Raw genomic sequence first — 19,804 nt, 5'->3', positions numbered from 1 at the left:
GGATGGTTGTATGATTTTAGGAATTTTTCCATTTCATTCAGTTTTCTAATTTGTTGGTATATATTTGTTCTTAATATTTCCTTACAATCCTTTGTAGTTCTTTTTTGTGAGTTATTACTTCTCTTTCATTTCTTATTTTATTTGAGTCCTCTCTCTTTTTTTCTTAATAAGTCTGATTAAAGGTTTGTTAGTCTTGTTTAATTTTTCAAAGAACCAACTCTTGGTTTCATTGATCTTTTGTATTGTTTTTTTAGACTATATTTTTTCATTTCTGCTCTGATCTTTATTATTTTTTTCTCCTACTCACTCTGGGCTTTGTTTGCTGTCCTTTTTCTAGTTCCTGTAAGTGTAAAGTTAGATTGTTGATTTGAGAATTTCCTTGTTACAGGTCTGTAATGCTATGAATTTCCCTTTTAAGACTACTTTGCTGTCGTGTCCCATAGATTTTGGGTTGTTGTGTTCTCATTTTTATTTGTTTGTTATCTTTTGATTTCTTCCTTGATCTTGTTGTTAACCCATTCATTGTTTAGTACAGTGTTATTTAGCCTCCATGTCTTTGTGTGTTTTTCAGTTGTTGTTTTTTTCTTGTGATTGATTTCTAGTTTCATTCTATTATGGTTAGAGAAGATGCTTTATTTAAATGTTCTTAAATTTATTGAGACTTGTTTTGTGTCCTAACATGCAGTCAATACTAGAAAATGTCTAATGTGCACTTCAAAATAATGTATATTTTGCAGCTTTGGGTTGAAATGCTCTGAAGATATCAATGAAATCCATCTGATCTAGTGTGTCATTGAAGGCCGTCGTCTCCTTGTTGATTTTCTTTTTTTTTTTTTAAATATATTTTATTGATTTTTTACAGAGAGGAAGGAAGAGTGATAGATAGTCAGAAACATCGATGAGAGAGAAACATCGACCAGCTGCCTCCTGCACACCTCCCACTGGGGATGTGCCCGCAACCAAGTTACATGCCCTTGACCGGAATCGAACCTGGGACCCCTCAGTCCGCAGGCTGATGCTCTATCCACTGAGCCAAACCGGTTTTGGCTCCTTATTGATTTTCTGATTGGAAGATCTATCCATTGATGTCAATGGGACTTTAAAATCCCCCACTCTGACTATATTAGTGTCAATCATCCTTTATGTCCATCATATATTTAGGTGCTCCTATGTTGAGTGCATAAATGTTTACAGGGGTTATATCTTGTTGTTGGATTGCTTCCTTTATCATTACGTAGTGTCCTTCTTTGTTTCTTACTATAGCCTATGTTTTAAAGTCTATTTGGTCAGATACAAATAATGCTACCTTAGCTTTCCTTTTCATTTGCATGAAATATTCTTTTCCATCATTTTAATTTTAGTCTGTGTGTATCTTTCATTCTGAGGTGGGGCCCTTGAAGACAAGCATATACATGGTCTTATCCATTGAGCTACCTTATATCTTTTGATTGGAGCATTTAAGCCATTTACATTTAAAATTTTTATTGATAGGTACCTATATATTGCCATTTTTTAAAGCTATGTTTTTCTATTTTTTTCTCCTCCTCCCCCTCCTTCCTGTCCTTTCTTCCTCCTCCTCTTCCTCCTCCTCCTCCTCCTCCTCCTTCTCCTCCTCCTCCTTCTCCTTTGTTAAAAGTCTCCTCTTCAGATAATTTTCAGTTTGTTAATTTAGGGTAATTGTTCTCCAATTTAGTTTTATTTCCAGTTTGGTTCAGGGAGGAGGTGTGAGGAAAATCTACCTACTCTGCTGCCATTTTCAAATTTTTCTGTTTTTATTATCCTATTTAATCTTCACAGTAGTTTGTGAAGTAGCCATTAAGTGTCCCACTTTACCTGGGAATTTCCTGGCAAGGTATGTTGTGACTTGTTTTAAGTAAGTGCATGAGTCCAGGTCTGTCTTTGTCCCTCCTCTTTCCATTGTGCCCCTTTACGCGTGAAAGAGCATGATGCTTGAATGCCACAGCTATGCTGTGCTGAGGGTGCAGTGAGGAGATCCATTATGCACAGTTGTGTAGATTTCTTCAGATTGATTCTGTGGCCTGCAAACTAACATAGAGAACATGGGCAGTAGGGATGACTAACATTGGAGAGTTCATGTGGTGAATGATGTTTATGAGTGGAACATGGACATGGAAGTCACTGGGGGACAGTTCTATGCAGTTGGAAGGAGATGAGGGGAAGATGAGCCAAGAAAAAGTATGCACAATACAAACTGCCATGTATGATCCCATTTATTTCAAATTATATGTTTGGAGGTATGTATGAAGCATGCATAAAGAATTGTATAATAAGATGGTTATTAAAATGGCAGTTGGTGGTTATCTCATTGGGTGATTACAGATGATTTTTTTAGGTTTTTTTTTGTTGTTATTTTTTACTTTGAATTGTGTGTTCTTTGCAGTTTAATAAAAATGTGTGATTTGTATAACAAGAAACAACAACACAGCTACTTTTGTTGTGTGAAAAACAACTTGTTAAATGAGTTCTTATTTATAGAAGTAACTCAGAAAGGGATTAGAATTTTTATCCTTTGCTGACCTGGTGAGGAGCTGATCTGGTACTTTTCCCATTGATTTGCTAATACTGCTAAATGCAATGAAAAATTCGAAGAGGGGTGGATCTGACAGACAGGCTTTTGAATTAAGGCCCATATCTTAGCTCTCTCCTACTGTACTCTCTTCCTGGAAGTCTCAGTGACTCTCAGACTGAGGGTTTTATTCTCTAATTGCAGGAAAATGTCTAGTTTGCACCCAGACAACCTGGTAGTGCTAGTGAGGCAATACCTTTGGAAGCAGCCCTCAATCAATGATGGATGAGAGTTAGTGGGTAAATATCTCAGCTTTCTTGCCCATGGGTAGAACATCTCAGGTTTATACATACAAGTCCAATAGGTCTTACCTCACCTGATTACATCAGTGTACCTCACATTAGCTTCTCTTCCTGTCTTACTTTCCATTTCTCTACCAGCACTTCTTGGTATCACTGACCCCTCAAATTCTTGTCTCGGGTCTTCTTCCAAGATAAACCAACTTAAAACAGGGTCTCAGTACTGTTTATCTGCCTCCTCCCAGGACCGTGGACAAAGCACTCACATGCTTTCTTGTCCTCAGAGCACACAGGCTCAGGAACCTATTGGAAGTGGTATGTCATATGAGCACTTAATATTTGCAGTGGTGAAAACAAAATGGTGAATGTTGACAAAGAACTGCTTTTTCTTATCTTCCCATCCTCCTGCTGAGTGAGGAACTTGTGACAAAATGACCCATAGCCCTGACTCATAGACCTGCTTCGCAAATGTTCTGAAGTAGGCCAGTCACCTGGGCCATAAGTGGCAAATTCCTTCATGAAGTTCTGTCTTTGAGCAACAGTGATCTTACCCACCCTCTGCCCTCATCTGCAAGTCATCTTTCTGTTTCCTGAGCCAAATTTCAAAGGGCTTAAGCGACTTTTCTATTTTGCTCTGCAATATAGTGCACATACTCAGTGGCTCATGGTTGTGCAGCTGTTGTGAGGGCATGTGGTAGATTTCATTCTTAACTGAAATACACACCAAATTGGCTGTGGACCCTCCAGTTGAGGGCTAAGTGAACCCAAAGGCAAACTGTTGGAGTGAATGTGGACCTCTGTATGTTAGTGCTTCTGACTGTGGTAGAAAGGCACATAGGGAGTCTGCCTTTGAGAACAACCTTGTAGGCAGCAGACTTCTCCCTACACATCTTTGGGCCAATTTCCTGAGATATAGTGCCTGAGGCAGTGTGACTTGTTCAAGGGGAGGCAAGGGATGGGAACTTGGAGATCATTGTTGACTGAAAGGTTCTTAGGAAGAACCCACTCTCATTACTTGGGGGCCATTCTTTGATGTTTCTCCTCCTCCTCTTGACCACCTCCTCTCCTTCCCCTTCTTTATCTTTGTCACCATCTTCTTCTTTGAAGGAATCCACTTATTAAAGTGTTTTTAAATCACTAGAATGTTTACTTCCAACACCAATCTTAGTTTATTTTTCAAAAAACATTTCTAAGACTTGAGTGGTGATTTAAATTCATGAGTAGCACAACATAGATATCAGCCAGACCTCTTTGAGAATGTTGCCTTGGGGAAGCAAGAAACAGTTATAATGATGCAGGAGGAATTAATGGGCCAGATTTCCCCGATATGAGTGGGAATGATCCTTGTGATATCTATAGAAAATGAATTTTCTAAGATATGCATGGGAGGATGGGATTTGGAAGAAGATTTTATTTGCATGGAGTTATATTCCTCAGGTTATAATGTCCCATTTCCCCCAAGCCAGTCCTGAAAGAGGGGCAGCTGGGAGTTTAGCAGAACCAGAAGCAGGGCCTGTGTTCAGAGTTTTCGTTCCATGTTGCAGCCGGTGTGGTTTAGTATTCAGGCCAGATTACAGTCCATCAGTCCATGTGTGCCATGTGGGTACAGGGGAGAACATCCCCTTGCAGCGGGAGTCCTGAGAGAGAGAGGGAGGGAGGGAGGGAGGGAGGGGGAAGGGGGGTGGGCAGAGAGAGAGAGAGAGAGACAGAGAGAGAGAGAGAGAGAGGACTTCTGTGGTTTGGAAGTTAAATATTCAGGTTTCATTCACTTGCAGTGGTCACTCCATCCTGGCCACTAATTTGTTCCCAGATATGACTTGCAGACAGGTAAGTACCTAGACCTTCTGGGGCATGCACCTAAACTACCTCTGTTTAGTCCCTTCCCCCATCCATCAGCAGGGAATAGAAGCGGAGAATGTTAAATATAGCTTTTTTGCAAAGCTGTATAAATGGCATGCCTATACTATCTGGCCTCCCTCTCCTCTCCTTTTCTGTTAAATAAACCAGGTTATTATAATGGCATCAATAGGACCTGGGTTTAATTTCCAAATGTTTTTTTGGGCTAGTCACTTACTCTCATTTCTTAAATAGAGTAACAATACCTATCTCACAGAGCTGCCAAAGATTGAAGGAAGCAAAAAAGCATATTTTAAATCATGTAGCACCATATAAGCTGCATTGTTTATCTCAGTTGGATTTGGATCTGTATCTGTAAGAAAGCATCATTCTAGGAGATCATCGACTTAAGCTCTTTTTCTGTATAAAATATATACATTGTATGTTTCTCTTTTGCATTATGTAAGTCTTTATAAGTTTTCTGAAATTTTATTTTTGAAACATAGACCGTGAATGAATTAATTAAATGAATGAATGGGTCAATCTGTGGAGGTACCAAATCCAACACTTCTAATACACTAACAAAATGTGCTAAGCAAACAAGGTCAGAAGAAAGGTTTTAGTTTGTGTCTTTGCTTTAATAATGGCACCAGGTTCTGTGAAATATATGAACAGAAAAACATAATTCTTTTGCCTCTTTTCCTAGTTCTGCCTAAAATCATGAACTCATTTCAAATGTATGAGCCAGAGGTTTAAAAAGAGGATTAACAAATATAAGAACTTATGTTATTAACAGTCTTCAGAAGTGAGTAGCCCTAAGCAGAGTACAATTATCTTTTGGTAAACTCTGCTTCCTGTAGAAAAGAAAGAAAATCAAATCATCAGCATAATAGAAGAGTAAATCAGATGCACATTTCCTTGCAGACTAACTTCCCTTTCTTCAACTAGCCTCTTTTTGCTGTTGTGCTGCCTGTACCTGCCCTCCTCAAACCCAGGGACTGAATTTTATAGACCTCAGGATGGCCATATTTTCACACTGTTTTGATTGTCACTTGCCTGAAGGGCTCCGTCAGTGGTTTGGGGAAAATGAGGGAAACATATTCTGGATTGGGGTTCCGGTGCGTAGACCTGGTTACAAAGGTTTGGTTTGTACTTAACCCCCTCCAACAGATTGAGGGGGTGCCTCAGGACACAACTGGAAGCCAAACTCTGTTCTTGAGGGTGGAGAAACATGCAGCTCTGCTCTACCAGCACCTAATGAAATGGTTTTTCATAAGGTCACCAATGAGGTTTTCATTTAAAATCTGGGACTTTATTCCAAACGCCCAGATACTTAAATTCATTAGCCATTTCAAAGAGGCATGTAGTAAACAGGAAGTGCTCTAATGAAATTGGGCATACAGTGTCCACCTCAGGACCCACGTCATGTGAGATTTGACCAGTTTTTTTGGTAGACTTTATAGAGAGTGGTATATTTGAGATGAACTGAATAGGGATGAAAGAACAAAAATATTCAAAGAAATAGCCCTGAGGGAAAGTGGTGACAGGCAAAAGAATCAACAGAAGATTAGTTTTTATTTTTTTTAAAAAAAATACTTAACTACCCTATGAGTGTCACACAAGCATGTTTAATTCCAAACATCTGAACCTAGCAATGGTGGGAAATGTGGATAGGTTGAAAGGAAAAAACAAAATAAAACAAAATCAGCGTTAAGTTGAATCTGGGTAATTAAAATAGTACATATTAATTTCTGCAATGAAAACTGACCATTATCTGGGTTTCAATTTGCAGCTCCTGGCTAAGTACAAAAGCTTGCAGTGGGATAAAGTGTTGCGGCTGGAGGAGGTGCAGACCAACCTGGGGGTCAGTCTGGAAGAAATGCTTTTGATTATAGAGGATGCTCTTCACCCTGAACCCTATAGCCCCGAGGAGGTCTGCAGGTGTCTGGGAATCAGCCTGCAGGAACTTCAGACCCAAATCCTGAGTCCAAACACTCAGGATGGTGAGTGTACTAGAGAAAGTAAGAACATGGGTTGTTCCCCCATTCACAGCTGGAAAGTTTACAATTTCTGCAAGGATCTCACTGATTTTGAAGCATGCTTGAGGGATTTGGAGAATGGGTGTGTTTTGGCAAACTAATTATCTAGATTCTTGGCTTCATTAAATTCATTTTTTCACTCATCAACAGACATTTCCTGGTCTGCTTCTTGCCAGGTATTCTGGTGAAGCAAAGGTGAATCACACATTGTCCCTGCCCTCCAGAAGTTCATAATTACATAAGTGTCTCTTTTTTCATCTTTTTTACCCCTGCCTACTTTTCTGATTATTATACTACTTATATAAAAAGGTTTAAGTCTGAACAGTGCTTATAATTGCTGTGGAACAGCACTCGGGAGCACCAGGAAGTCTTCACTGCTTAGGTTGAGATTTTTGGCCCACTTTAGTATGGAAGCTCCTTCTATTTGCATGCTGCTTTCAAGTAATTTTGTTTTTATACTGATAACATCAGATACTGAGAAGAAGGCCAGGTAAGGATGGAGGTATAGGATGGAGCCTTGGAGTGTCTTTTCTTCTTAGAAGTAAAGGTTGTTTATTTGTGGGGAGTCAATGCTGGGGCAGGGACATCTAGGTAAGATTCTTTTAAAAAAATCATCTCAGAGAGAGAAAGGGAAGGAGAGAAAGAGGAAGGAGAGAGAGTAAGGGAGTGAAGAAAGGATGAGAGAGAGAGAGAGAGAGAGAGAGAGAGAGAGAGAGAGAGAGAGAGAGAGAGAAAGAGAGGAAACATGGATGTAAGAGAGAAACATCAATAAGTTGCTTCCCACATATGCTCTGACCGGGCATTGAACCCACCATCTTCTGGTGTATGGGACAATCCACTGAGCCACACAGGCTAGGGCTCCAGTAGTTTCTTGAGGTAGAGTTATGAAGGTGGGAGCTTAGCACAATGATCAGCCTCAGCACCCCATTTCCATTCCATTCAGTTCAGTTCTGCAATTGGTTATTGAGTGCCTGCAGTGCCTGTCAAGTAATGAAAGGCTGCAACTAGTGACAGCTTTAGGATCAGATAAGGGAATTATTTGAGGGCAGAAAGAAGGTTCTGGTTTCCAACACTGTTAGATCCAGTTTAATTTGATGAACATTTACTGAGTCTCTAGAACTGGGATGAGAAAGCTGGCTTATAGGCTTAATCAGACTTGCCACCTGTTTATGTAAAATAAACTTTTGCCAGAACACAGCCATAATTGGTCCTGGCTGCTTTTGCACTGCAACAGTACTGTTGAGTAGTTGTGATAGAGACTGAATAGCCCACAAAAGCTAAAATGTTTACTATCTTACCCTTTGCAGAAAAAGGGCCTCCACGCCAGAAAGGCAGTGGACCAAAACCAGTCTGCCTGGATTAGGATCTTGGGCTTCTTCACTCACTAGATGTGTGACCATTATCTTAGTTTTACATGAAGTAGGCATAACAGGAATACCTCCCCTAAGGGAGTAATCTGTGTAATGTGCTAAGAACAATGCTTGGTAATGGGGGTGTTCATAAATGTTAGCTTTCTTTGTTATTTCTCCTTCCCTCTCCTCCTCCACCTCTGCTAGGTCCTGAGGCTGAGCTTGGGAACACAGAGGTAAACACAACAGGCCACCATTCTTAAGGAGTTTACAAAGTAGTAATAGAAACTGATAAAGAAAAAGCTGATCCAGCATAGAGTAATGATTGCTGTAGTGGAGGTACACTTGGGTCTCAAGAGGCCAGAAAAGACAGAAGTCAGAGCTGGCTTTACTAAGGAGATAGCAATTCAACAAAAGTTAGAGAATAAATAGGAATTTCCAATGTAGACAAGTATTCTGAAAGACTTCCAGGCAGATAAAAGAGCAGGTGCAGAAGCAGGGAGGAGTGAGAGAGGATTACATGTCCAGAGAGCTACAGCTAGTTGAGTGTTTCTTAAAAATAATATACATGGTGTGCCTGGCTGGTGTTGCTCAGTGGTTGAGTGTTGACCAATGAACTAGGAGGTCACAGTGAAGAAGTTGGTTAGGATGTTGGATAGGGAGAGTTTCCAGGGAAATAACCTTTATTCTGTAACTTTGAGATCCGACTCAAATTTAAGCCACGTTTTCCAGACATGCAGTCATTCTTTCCTCCAGACTCCAAGACTCTTGACAAAGACCTTCCCTGCAGTGCGGCTTGCTTACTGTGATGGCTTGTGGCACTCACCCTTCTTTGACACTAGGTCACTATAAGGTCGAGATCGTGTCCTACTTATCTTTGTATCCCAGCATCTAGCATAGTTCAGCCAAATGAAGTCAATTTCTTTAATTCAGCAAATATACATATTGACTTCATTGGGCTGAAAGACACATTAAAAGATCTTGGCTGGGAAGTATTGACCCACTCGCCACATTCACCAGACCTTGCTCCTTCAGATTACCACTTGTTCGGATCGATGACACATGCACTTTCTGAGCAGCACTTCAAAACGTACGAAGAAGTGGAAAATTGGGTCTCTGAATGGTTTGCCTCAAAACAAGAGAAGTTCTATTGGGACGGTATCCACAATTTACCTGAAAGATCGGGGAAATGTGTAGCTAGCGATGGGCATTACTTAGAATAAAGCACTTTTGATGTTTCTCTCGAAATTATCGTGTTTTCTTTGATTACAAAATCTGCCATTATTTACTGGTATACTTAGTACATGCATTGCTCTTTCTGTATATACTAGGGGCCCGGTGCATGAAATTCGTGCGAGGGGGGGTGTGTCCCTCAGCCCGACCTGCACCCTCTCCAATCTGGGATCCCTCAGGGGATGTCTTACTGACGGCTTAGGCCTGCTCCTTGTGGTTCTCTGCTCTCTGCGGACCTGCCTGCTTGATGCCACTGCAGGCCCTGGTGTCTGCTCTCTGTGGGGGCCTGCTTGCCCTTCGCTGCCGAGGCCAGAGGCAAGCAGGGCCCTGCTGTCTGCTTGCTTGCTGCAGGGGATGTTTCTGCCCTGTCCCTGGCAACTCGGTGCCTGTGAGCATAGGCCCAGAGTGGCTGGGGGTGTTCCGGGACACCAGCTGCTCCGGGCCTACGCTCGGGACTCCAGGCTCAGAGCGGCCTGGCTCCCGAGGATGCCTGTCTCCGGCACACAGGCTGCTTGGTGTCGGCACGCGTGCAAGTGGCCACGGGGCAGGAACATCCACTGTGTTCCCGCCCTGCCCCCAGCTGCTCGATGCCTACGCGCGGGCCTACAGGATCAGAGCAGCCTGTGTCCCAAGGACACCCGTCCCTGGGACCCAGGCTGCTTGGTGCCGGGGCACGTGCAAGTGGCTACCCCGCCCCCGGCCGCCCGGTGCCTGCATATGCAAATTAACCCTCCATCTTTGTCGGGTTAATTTGCATACTCACTCCCTGATAGGCTGGTGGGTGTCGTGAAGTGATGGTCAATTTGCATTTTTCTTTTTTATTAGTGTAGATTTAAGTTTTCCCCCTGAAGACAATGATTACATAGTTTTTGTAAAAAATGATGCATACTAAATCTTACCTCTTTCTGTAGAACAGTGGTTCTCAACCTTTCTAATGCTGTGACCCTTTAATGCAATTCCTCATGTTGTGGTGACCCCCAACCATAAAGTTATTTTTGTTGCTACTTCATTACTGTAATTTTGCTATTGTTATGAATTGTAATGTAAATATCTGTGTTTTCCGATGGTCTTAGGTTACCCTGCTAGCGGTTCTCAACCTGTGAGGAACTGTATTAAAGGGTTGTGGCATTAGAAAGGTTGAGAACCACTGCTCTAGAATAACTTCCCTACTGGCTCACTTGCATCACTTTCTATAATTTACTTTTTTGTTTTGTTTACATTCAATATATCTATGTTGAATGGATGAATCCAGTTTGTATTTCTCAAAAGGTTACCCCTTTTGCTTTTGGAATGAATAAATTTTAAAAACCTATGAAAATAAATCAATGTGTGGGATTTTAGATTATCCTAGATTAATGTCACTTGATTTATGTTCTGGTTCCAGCCATCTAGCCTCAGCCAAATTTCCAGCTGAATTCTCTTGGCACTCATTTTTAACTTTAGGGATTAAAATCCTTTTATATCTTTGCCTTGTTCCTCCTGAGTTTGTGCTTTGGTTGGTCTAAGACATTAAGCAAATGTTTCTCTGAATGCTCTTGAAGATGTGATTCTTATTGAATGTGGCACTATACGTACTTAGATTGTATGCATGGAGGCAAAGATGACATATACTTAGTTTTGATATGAACTAATATTCTGATGATGGAAATCCATGCCTTTATCAAAGGTGTGTGGTATTTGATGTTTCCTTAATGCCCAAATTGCTTTTCTTCTTTACCTGGATATTGGTGTGAATTGGGAGATATTGACCTTGAGATGACAGTGTAGGGAGAGATGTTTATAATCAAATTGTGGCTTTCAGCTTCTGCTAAATCATCCAGACTTTCAAAGGCCCATGCACAATTATTATTTTCTCTTTCCAAATTTATAATAATTAGATTTAGAAATGCTTAGAGGCCATTGAAATTAAACACACATACACACACAAAGTAAAATCCTCAAATCCTTTAGATGTTGTTTAGGATGGCCACGCTCTACCACTGGGAGCTGGCTAGGAATAATTTAAGGATTATGTGTCAGGCCTTGCCCACAGGTAGAAATTATCTAAGGGTGTAGTACAAAGTCTGGGTTTCTAGAGGCTCAGGGGCCAGGCTGATTTGGGAGTGGTGTGGCCTAAGAGGAAAAGAAGCTGTGGTCAGAGCCAGGAGAGATGGGCATGTGTATCTAGCACAGGAGGTAAGTTAAGAACACACACTGGAGGATAAATAAAGAAGCCCATGAGGAACTAAATGGAAACTGAGGTAGAAAATAGGTCAGGTACTTTGGGTGCCAGTTTATGAAAGTGGAAATTTTTAAAATAAATATGTTTTATTGATTTCAGAGAGGGTGAGGGAGAGAGAGAGATAGAAACAACAATGATGAGACAAAATAATCAATAGGCTGCCACCTGCACTCCCCCTACTGGGGATTGAGCCTGCAACCCAGGCATATGCCCTAACTGGGAATCAAACCATGACCTCCTGGTTCACGAGTCAGTGCTCAATCACTGAGCCACACTGGCCAGGTAAGAAAGTAGGAATTTATTAGGAGCATTTTTTTTGGGAGGCCCAGCTTGTGCTCCATGTTGGGGTGATCCTGATGCTTAGATGCACTGGGCTGAGCTGGAAACAAATCTCATTGCTTGGAGTACCAACTTTGTCTGTGACCATATGTTGGCAAAGTGCTGGCCAGTGGCTGACTAATTTATTTGGATTCTGTGACCTCCAAATTCATGAGTGATAAGCATGGCTTTAGAGCAAGCACCGGGCGCTGACATAGACTGCTCTTTAGGAGGGGTACATCTAGAGTAATTCCTCTCCCTGCCCCAAAAAAAAACCAGCACAAAAAATGTATTTACTTTATGGCTTACATATTACTTTTCACCCATATCACCTGATTTCAATCTCACAATAACCCCAGGGCACATGGTTATCCTCTTCACAGATGAGGAAACTGAGGTCAGAGAGTTAGTTACATGTAGTTACAAGACTACAGAGATAGTAGGTGCTAGAGCTAGATCCCAAATCTTAATCTTCTGATTTAATCCAATGCTCTTTCTGCCATTGCTTTTTTTAACTGGCCTTAGCAATCCTGCACCAAGAAAGGGAGAAAATAATCGAATTTTGACTTCACTTGGCTATATTTTTCTAGGTTATTGCCAAATAATAATAGTAATGACAACAAAAATGATGGTCTATTGTATCTGTATAGACATTCACAATTTTAACTACATGAGATCTCAGTTGAACATCATTCATGCTATTGGTTTCCAGAGAAAAACATGACAGGGCAGAGACATTGCATGGTTTTATAAGATGTTTGAGGAAGATGATTCCTCATATTGTCTTCTGGAGGGTATGGGGTGGGAGATACCACAAGAATGAACACCCTCAGTCCACTAGGACCTCTGATGCTGGGAAACCTTTTTTTGTTAAGGGCTACTGATGCAACAGCAGAGGAGACTAGAGACCACCTACATAGGAAAGCAATATAATTTAGTCTTTGAATGGGAAACTCTAAAGTGTTCCAAGAATGAGGAATATAAAATTCTATTCGATTAATACAAGAATCAGCAAGATATATGCTTAACAAAAATGAATGTAGTTTACTCTTATAGAGGCAAGGGGACAGAGATGAAAATCAAAAGGAAAAGAGTCATATGGACAAAGCAAAAGGGAAAATGAATCTGATAAAGGGGAGAGTCTGATGGGTACACACGACTTGTTTATGTGGAAGCACATAACTGCAAACACAGAGAAACCATAAGCAAACTCACGCCTGTGTGCACTCACTTGACACCCTTGTCCCTGGAGCGCTGCTGAAACACACTTGTAACCATGGCTTCTGTGCAATAGCAGCACCCTCACTTAGCTTTTCAAGGTATCACCAGTCACATTGTGAGCACCTCGAGAAGAGGGACATCTCATCAGATGCTTATGAAAATGAACCATTTTCATCCTCCCTAATAGTACACCACAGTTTGAAAAGCCCAAGTGTAGTGTAGGTGTATTATCTCCAATTCTTGCTTTAGGGAAATTAAGAGGCGGGCAGGAGTCAGAGCTCCTCACTCCTGGTCCCCCCTTGTTCAGTGACTAGGTCACCGTCCTCGTCTGTCCAGTGCAGACCTTTCAAAAACAGATTCTGGGCAGGAATGTTCTTGGCAAGCTTCATGGAAGAGGTGGCATCTGGGCTGACATTGAAAGAGATTGCAGAACCAGTCTGAGCAGGATACCAATGCCGAGCCCACACTCTCAGAAGCCAGTGTTGAGAAGCGGGGTGGCATCAATACACCGTAAGAGGTAAGAAAGAATTAAGCACATTCAGAAGACTCGGTGTATCTTGATGGGCTGGAATGTGTGGACCTTCATTTACTGGACAATGAAAAATAATCCTGGTGTTTGATGCAATCAAATATGTAGGAATGCCTTAATCTAAATGGTGAATTGGGAAATTTACTATGGCAGCTGTGTACAGGTGGGTTAGCGGTGAGGAGAGACCAGTTAGAATGTAGCACAATTGTTCAGACATGGGGTGGTAAGAATTTGAACTAGAAAGGTACAGTATAGAATGAAAAGGAAGGGAGCAGTGGGCTCTGTCTTGACAATTTAAATGGCCCTGTAGGTAACAGGCATTTAGTATACTGCCAGAGTGTAAAATGCAGGTGAGGGGGACTACAGCTGAGTGAGGCAAAGTTTTTGAGGTCAGAGCAGGAGAATTTATTATGACACAGACAGTACTGGCTCTTGCTGCTCCTGGAAATCTGAGAAAAGGAAGCTATAACCACATGGGGTGCCTTTGCTCTCCATGGAAAAGATGGCATTAGGCTGTGGATTTGAAAACATTTACAAATGCCTCTTGGAATGTTGTTTTCCATGGACTAATGTGGTTTGTGTTGAAAATGCACATGTATATTTTTCATCAGTGGTTTTGCTTTAAAAGCAGGTAGTTAAAGATTTTTTTCCCTCTTAAATGTAAAATGCTAATTTAATTTAGTCTTTGCAGCATGAGAATGGGATATTAATGTTGCTGAAAATAGCAGTTTATTTTTTGTGGGTTTGATCATTTCAGAAACTTCATATATATGAAAAATATTATTACCAGAAAAATAAATTTGAAACCACAGTCCAACTTCAATGAGGATTGTATAGTGTTTTTCCATTTTCTGCTTAAATACCCTGAAGATTCCATGCCCCAGAGCAGGGACATATTCTAACTTTGCTGCATAGGAAACCAGAGGACTCGGAGTGGATTCTGACGTGGTTTTCCCATCTACCTCTGGCTAGCTGTTCCTGGAAACCAACTCCTGGTTTAGCCCAGTGGAGCTTTCTGTTTGAGAGAAATTGCCAGTGGCGTGCAACTACAGGGTTGTGCAGAGACAGCTAAAACCACAACTGCTTTTAGCCCCCTACCCGAACAGTTGGAAAGTATTTCGGGGTATGAGAGTCTCAGAAGATTAATTATACACTTACATGATAACGATTTCCAATTCTCTCAGACCGGCCTATCTATTTATTTTGTTTTAATGATTATCAGATGAAGTCTTTATCCAAATTAAGTCTGATTCCCAAAATATTTTATTATTTTTAAGCTTATTAGCTGAAAACCATGGTCCGTATTCTTCCATCCCTAGACAATGTGTATGTAGTTTGGCCACATGAAGCTACTTGAAGAAACTCACTGTATTGAGAATGAGGGAGATGGAGGTCCGGCACTCCTCAGACTCTCTGAGGATGGACTGGGAAACCATCCTTTAAGAAGGGGATACGCAGACTAACGTGTGCTCACAGGAATCATCAGTGAAGGAGACTTGAAATTCAGTCATGCAAGGGAAGAGAGAAGACTTAAATGCTAATAGAGCCATGGTGTTTCATTGCTGCCAGCTATAGGTGCCATGGTTTTAGCTACTTAGCATCCAGGCCTCTCTCCTAAGGAAATCTCTTGCTGTGTGCATATTGGTGGGAGGGAGGGTCTTGCCTCCTGTGGTAGAAGCTGAGGGTGAGATTTGTCTCTCACAGGTCACTTATCACGTGGCGGTGAGCAGAGGTCCTAGGCTTGTCCTGGTGTCCTGGCACATTCTATGTCTGGGGCTTTGAGTCTAATAGACACAGGGTTTGTTGACAATAAAGTCCAATGTCATATCCAGACTGGAGAGACTTTAGCAGTGTTCCTCACTGCCTGCTTCCCATTGCTTCTGACCCTTTTCCACCTGGTTTTCTCACATTCTAATAGAGAATAGGAATACATAATCCTAATAGATTTTGTGAGCGCCCTAATATCTTTAAGATAAATTCCTTTTCAATTAAGTTAGCTGGTATAGATTTCTGTTGTTTACAAACAAGAATCCTGACTGACATAATGGCTGTAATGCTTTCTTAAATCTAGCTGGAATTTTGAACCTGGATCCAAGGATAGCTTTATGGAATTTGTGTATATATTGTACTATCTGTAGAATTTTGGATATTTGTGCATTCAGATGGGGGAGAGGGTCTATTCAATCTTGGTTGAAGAAACTGAAGCTTTGAAAGTTCAAAAAACTTGCTTAAGATCAAACAACTACTAAGTTGCAGTTAGGATTTGAGGTGTCTTTTTGAAATCCCTCTTTTATTAGATTTTCAAGGGTCTATAACCCTTAAAAGGCCAAGAACCACTTATCTACAATCTAAACACCTTACTTCAAAGCCCTCATGATCTGGCTTCTGCCTACTTCTTCAGTTTTCTCTCACTTTGTTTCCTGTTACGTCTGTTCATCATCTTCATTTCTTGCTCCAGTCACATCCAGATACTAGGAATTTTCTAAAAGCACCTCATGGTTTTTAATATCCATATCTTTGCTCATGATGTTCCTCTACTTTAATCTTCTAAGCCTCTTGTCTTCACCTTATCCCGCCTTATACTTGGTTTGTTGGACGCCTACTTATCTTTTTTTTTTTAAATTTCTTTATTAAGGTATCACATATTTGTCCTCATCCCCCCATTCCCATCCCAAACCCCTCCCCACGCATGCCTCCACCCCCCTGTTGTCCGTGACCACTGGTTAGGCTTATATGCATGCATACAAGTCCTTTGGTTGATCTCTCCCCCATACCCCCACCCTCCCCTACCTTCCCTCTGAGGTTTGACAGTCTGATCGATGCTTCCCTGTCTCTGGGTCTGTTTTTGTTCATCAGTTTATGTTGTTCATTATTTCCCCTAGATGAGTGCGATCATGTGATACTAGAAATACACTTATAAGAACCGAAAATGGGACAAGCAATAATGGTTATGCTGAGAGGCAAATGAATCAGTCTGTAGTGAGTTTCTTTGTGGGCCAACAGTTCTTTTGAGTCCCAATTTCAATGTCAAACAGTTATGTGTACATGTCAGCAATGATAGTTCTGGATGGTGGACAAATGGTGGTAATGCAGGTCCGACCCTCTCTGGTTTGGTCCTGGGCAACCTGCCACGACGCACAGCTGCCTACTGCTAGTATGGGAAGGTGTCATCAGCGTCTTCCATCTCTGGACTGTTTCTCTTCTGTCTTCATGGCTGGAGCAGTCCTGTCAATTCCTCTCTGTTGCAGGAATCCACATGGTCTTGGAGTTGTTTTCTGAAAATATACAAACATATTCTCGACCAAAAGTTAATAAAGGAATCTTTTCTATAAATTTGACTTGGGATCCTTTTTCATGTTTTGCCCAATTGATTTTCCTTTGGCTTGTTTTGACACCATGTGTGTTTTTCATGGGTGTCTTGCTGTTAGCATTACAAATGAAAGTTAATTTTCTAAAATAAAAATTTTCTAGATGTAATTTACTTACAGGATATTTTTTCTTACATGATATTCTTCTACTATCCTCCCTTTTTTGATTTAAATATTAGGAGGCTTTTGGAAATTTTATAATGTAGTCTTGATAGCTTTTAAATTTTAATATTTTGCACTAAAATATGACTGCTTTAGGTTCATTACATGTTACGCAATTTTACCATGAGATGAACTACCAATAAAAATTTTAGTTAACACTTTAGGAACAGCTTTTTGTCCAGTACCATTAATTTTTCTAGAATATTCGCTTATTTCACTTAGCCAATTTAAATTAGTCTGAGAACTTGACTACTATTTTACTGTCAAATTTAATACTCTAACAACAATCTTATTTTACCCTGTAAATATTAGTGGAAAGGATTATTTGCCTTCTTGGGTAGGCCCTGAGCATTCCTGGTGCTAGGTTGGATTTAGATATCAAAAACCCACTTCCCCACACCATGGGTACAAGACAACTCAAACAAGTCTTGTTGCAGTGAGAGGGCAGCTGCTGTCGGCCAAGTCTCTATTACCTGGGTCCCGATTTGAGCTGGGCCTGGGAAGTGAAGCAGCCATGGGGGCAGGGGACCTCCCTCAGAAGGGGTGAGGGTTCAGGCCCCTGCAAAGTTGGGAAGGTGAGGGTCTGTGCCCCACCTCTGTTGACCCCCAAGTTCTCTCCTGATGGCCCCTCTGCGACTGTGCCTGTCTTAGGTTGTTCCTTCCCTGAGGAATCTTACCCGTCTCTTTCTAACCAGCCATCCTCCGGGGCCAAGCAGGGTGATGTGAGGTTCAGTTCTGTCTCCTTGGTAGCCTATGCCCCTGTGGCCTCCACGCCCAGCACCTGTCTTGGGATCCCCTCACCTGCTGGCGGGGCCCCGGCACTGATCACATATTTTGGGGAACCCAGGTTTCTTCTCCAGGGAGGGCCCAGCTCACCCCACTGGGCGAGAGACAGATCCATGGTACCAGCCACCATGAGGCTTCAACCTCAGCATGAACAGAAAGCACAGGCAACAGCTGTGGGCAATTGGATTGTGAGAAGAGGGTCCCTCTTGGCCAAAAGGGCAAGAGGGGCCAATATAGAATGCTCAGGTGCCTTCCCAGGGGCCCCTCTACACAGTGGAAGGGATTAAATCCTTTCATGTTCTTTTTAAATTGCTGCCAGATATTCAAAGAATTAGTTTGTAAGTTTGTTTGGGATAATTGTACATTATGCTGTTGTAATTCTAAAATATCAAGAGGTGTGTTACCTTTGTCTCCAAGCACCAAAAAGATGATTTTTTATTGATTCCCAAGGGTGCGAAGTACTATTATAGGTAATGGGGGCAATACAAATCTGGGAAAAATTATAATGAGATTGTAGAATAATATCATGTAAGGATATTCTTCGCTCTAGGCCATGGCAATTCCATTTCAAACTGGTTGTCAATTTCTTTTTGTATAAACAAGGTCTTAGTTACATTTTCTGCACCTCTCCCAGGAGCAAGTAGTGATAGTCCCTTCCTTTGGTGTCCACGCAAGCCAGAAACCTCTCTTTAATTTTACACACAAAGGAGCAGTGGTTTGATTTTGTGTCATACAAAAGGGAAGCTGGGTGGCGACCCCTGTGTAATTATACTTCCTAGCCCCACCCATGGTCCTCCTGGATGACCAAGGTGTTTGGTATTATTGGTGACTACATTAGGCAGGGGATCAGCCCACGTAAGGGCTCTTACCCATGAAGGGTCAGGAACATAAGTCCAAAATACTTCCCCATTTTCCCCAGGTAATATTACTGTACCGCTGATGACTGCTAGCATTGCAAGAAAGACGTTCTCAGGCATTCTTGGGGTTCTGGTTACCTCACAATTTCTATTTTATTTTTTTATTATTTTTTTTACATATGTGTCCTTATTCCCCCATTCCCCCCCACCCCCCTCTCATGCCCCAACCCCTGTTGTCTGTGTCTATTGATTAGGCTCATATGCATGCACACAAGTCCCTTGGTTGAGCTCTCCCCCTTACTCCCACTGACCCCCTCCTTCTCTGAGGTTTGAGGTTCTGATCGACGTTTCTCAGTCTATGGATCTGTTCTTGTTCATCAGTCTATGCCGTTCATTATATTCCACAAATGAGTGCGATCTTGTGATATTTATCTTTCTCTGCCTGGCTTATTTCACTTAGCATAATGCTCTCCATCTCCATCCATGTTGTTGCAAATGGTAGGAACTCCTTTTTTACTGCAGCGTAGTATTCCATTGTGTAGATGTACCACAGTTTTTTAATCCACTCATCTGCTGATGGGCATTTAGGCTGTTTCCAAATCTTAGCTATGGTGAATTGTGCTGCTATGAACATAGGGGTGCATATATCCTTTCTGATTCATGTTTCTAGTTTCTTGGGATATATTCCTAGAAGTGGGATCACTGGGTCAAATGGGAGTTCCATTTTTAGTTTTTGGAGGAAACTCCATACTGTTCTCCACAGTGACTGCACCAGTCTGCATTCCCACCAGCAGTGCAAAAGAGTTCCTTTTTCTCTGCATCCTCACCAACACTTGTCGTTTGTTGATTTGTTGATAATAGCCATTCTGACAGGTGTAAGATGGTACCGCATTGTTGTTTTGATTTGCATCTCTCTGATGATTAGTGACTTTGAGTAGGTTTTCATATGTCTCTTGGCCTTCCTTCTGTCTTCTTTCAAAAAGTGTCTATTTAGATTGGTTGCCCATTTTTTGATTGGGTTGTTTATATTCTTTTTGTTAAGTTGTATGAGTTCTCTAT

The 19,804-nt window shown here is 41.4% G+C and overlaps 1 protein-coding gene across 4 annotated transcripts in view; it reads left to right on the top strand.

The window, feature by feature from the left end:
- GALK2 (galactokinase 2) overlaps nt 1-19,804 on the top strand; it is a 163,981-nt gene that overhangs the window by 114,453 nt on the left and 29,724 nt on the right. For all 4 annotated transcript variants that reach the window (XM_080682670.1, XM_080682669.1, XM_080682672.1 and 1 more), the window contains one exon: nt 6,455-6,665. In XM_080682670.1, the coding sequence (XP_080538796.1) occupies nt 6,455-6,665 (211 nt within the window). The remainder of the gene's footprint in view (nt 1-6,454; nt 6,666-19,804) is intronic.

The sequence above is a fragment of the Plecotus auritus genome (genome assembly GCF_963455305.1).
Source record: "Plecotus auritus genome assembly, chromosome: 1".
Lineage (NCBI taxonomy): Eukaryota > Metazoa > Chordata > Mammalia > Chiroptera > Vespertilionidae > Plecotus > Plecotus auritus.
Note: the sequence above shows the minus strand (reverse complement) of the source record. Positions and strands in the feature narration are given on the sequence as shown.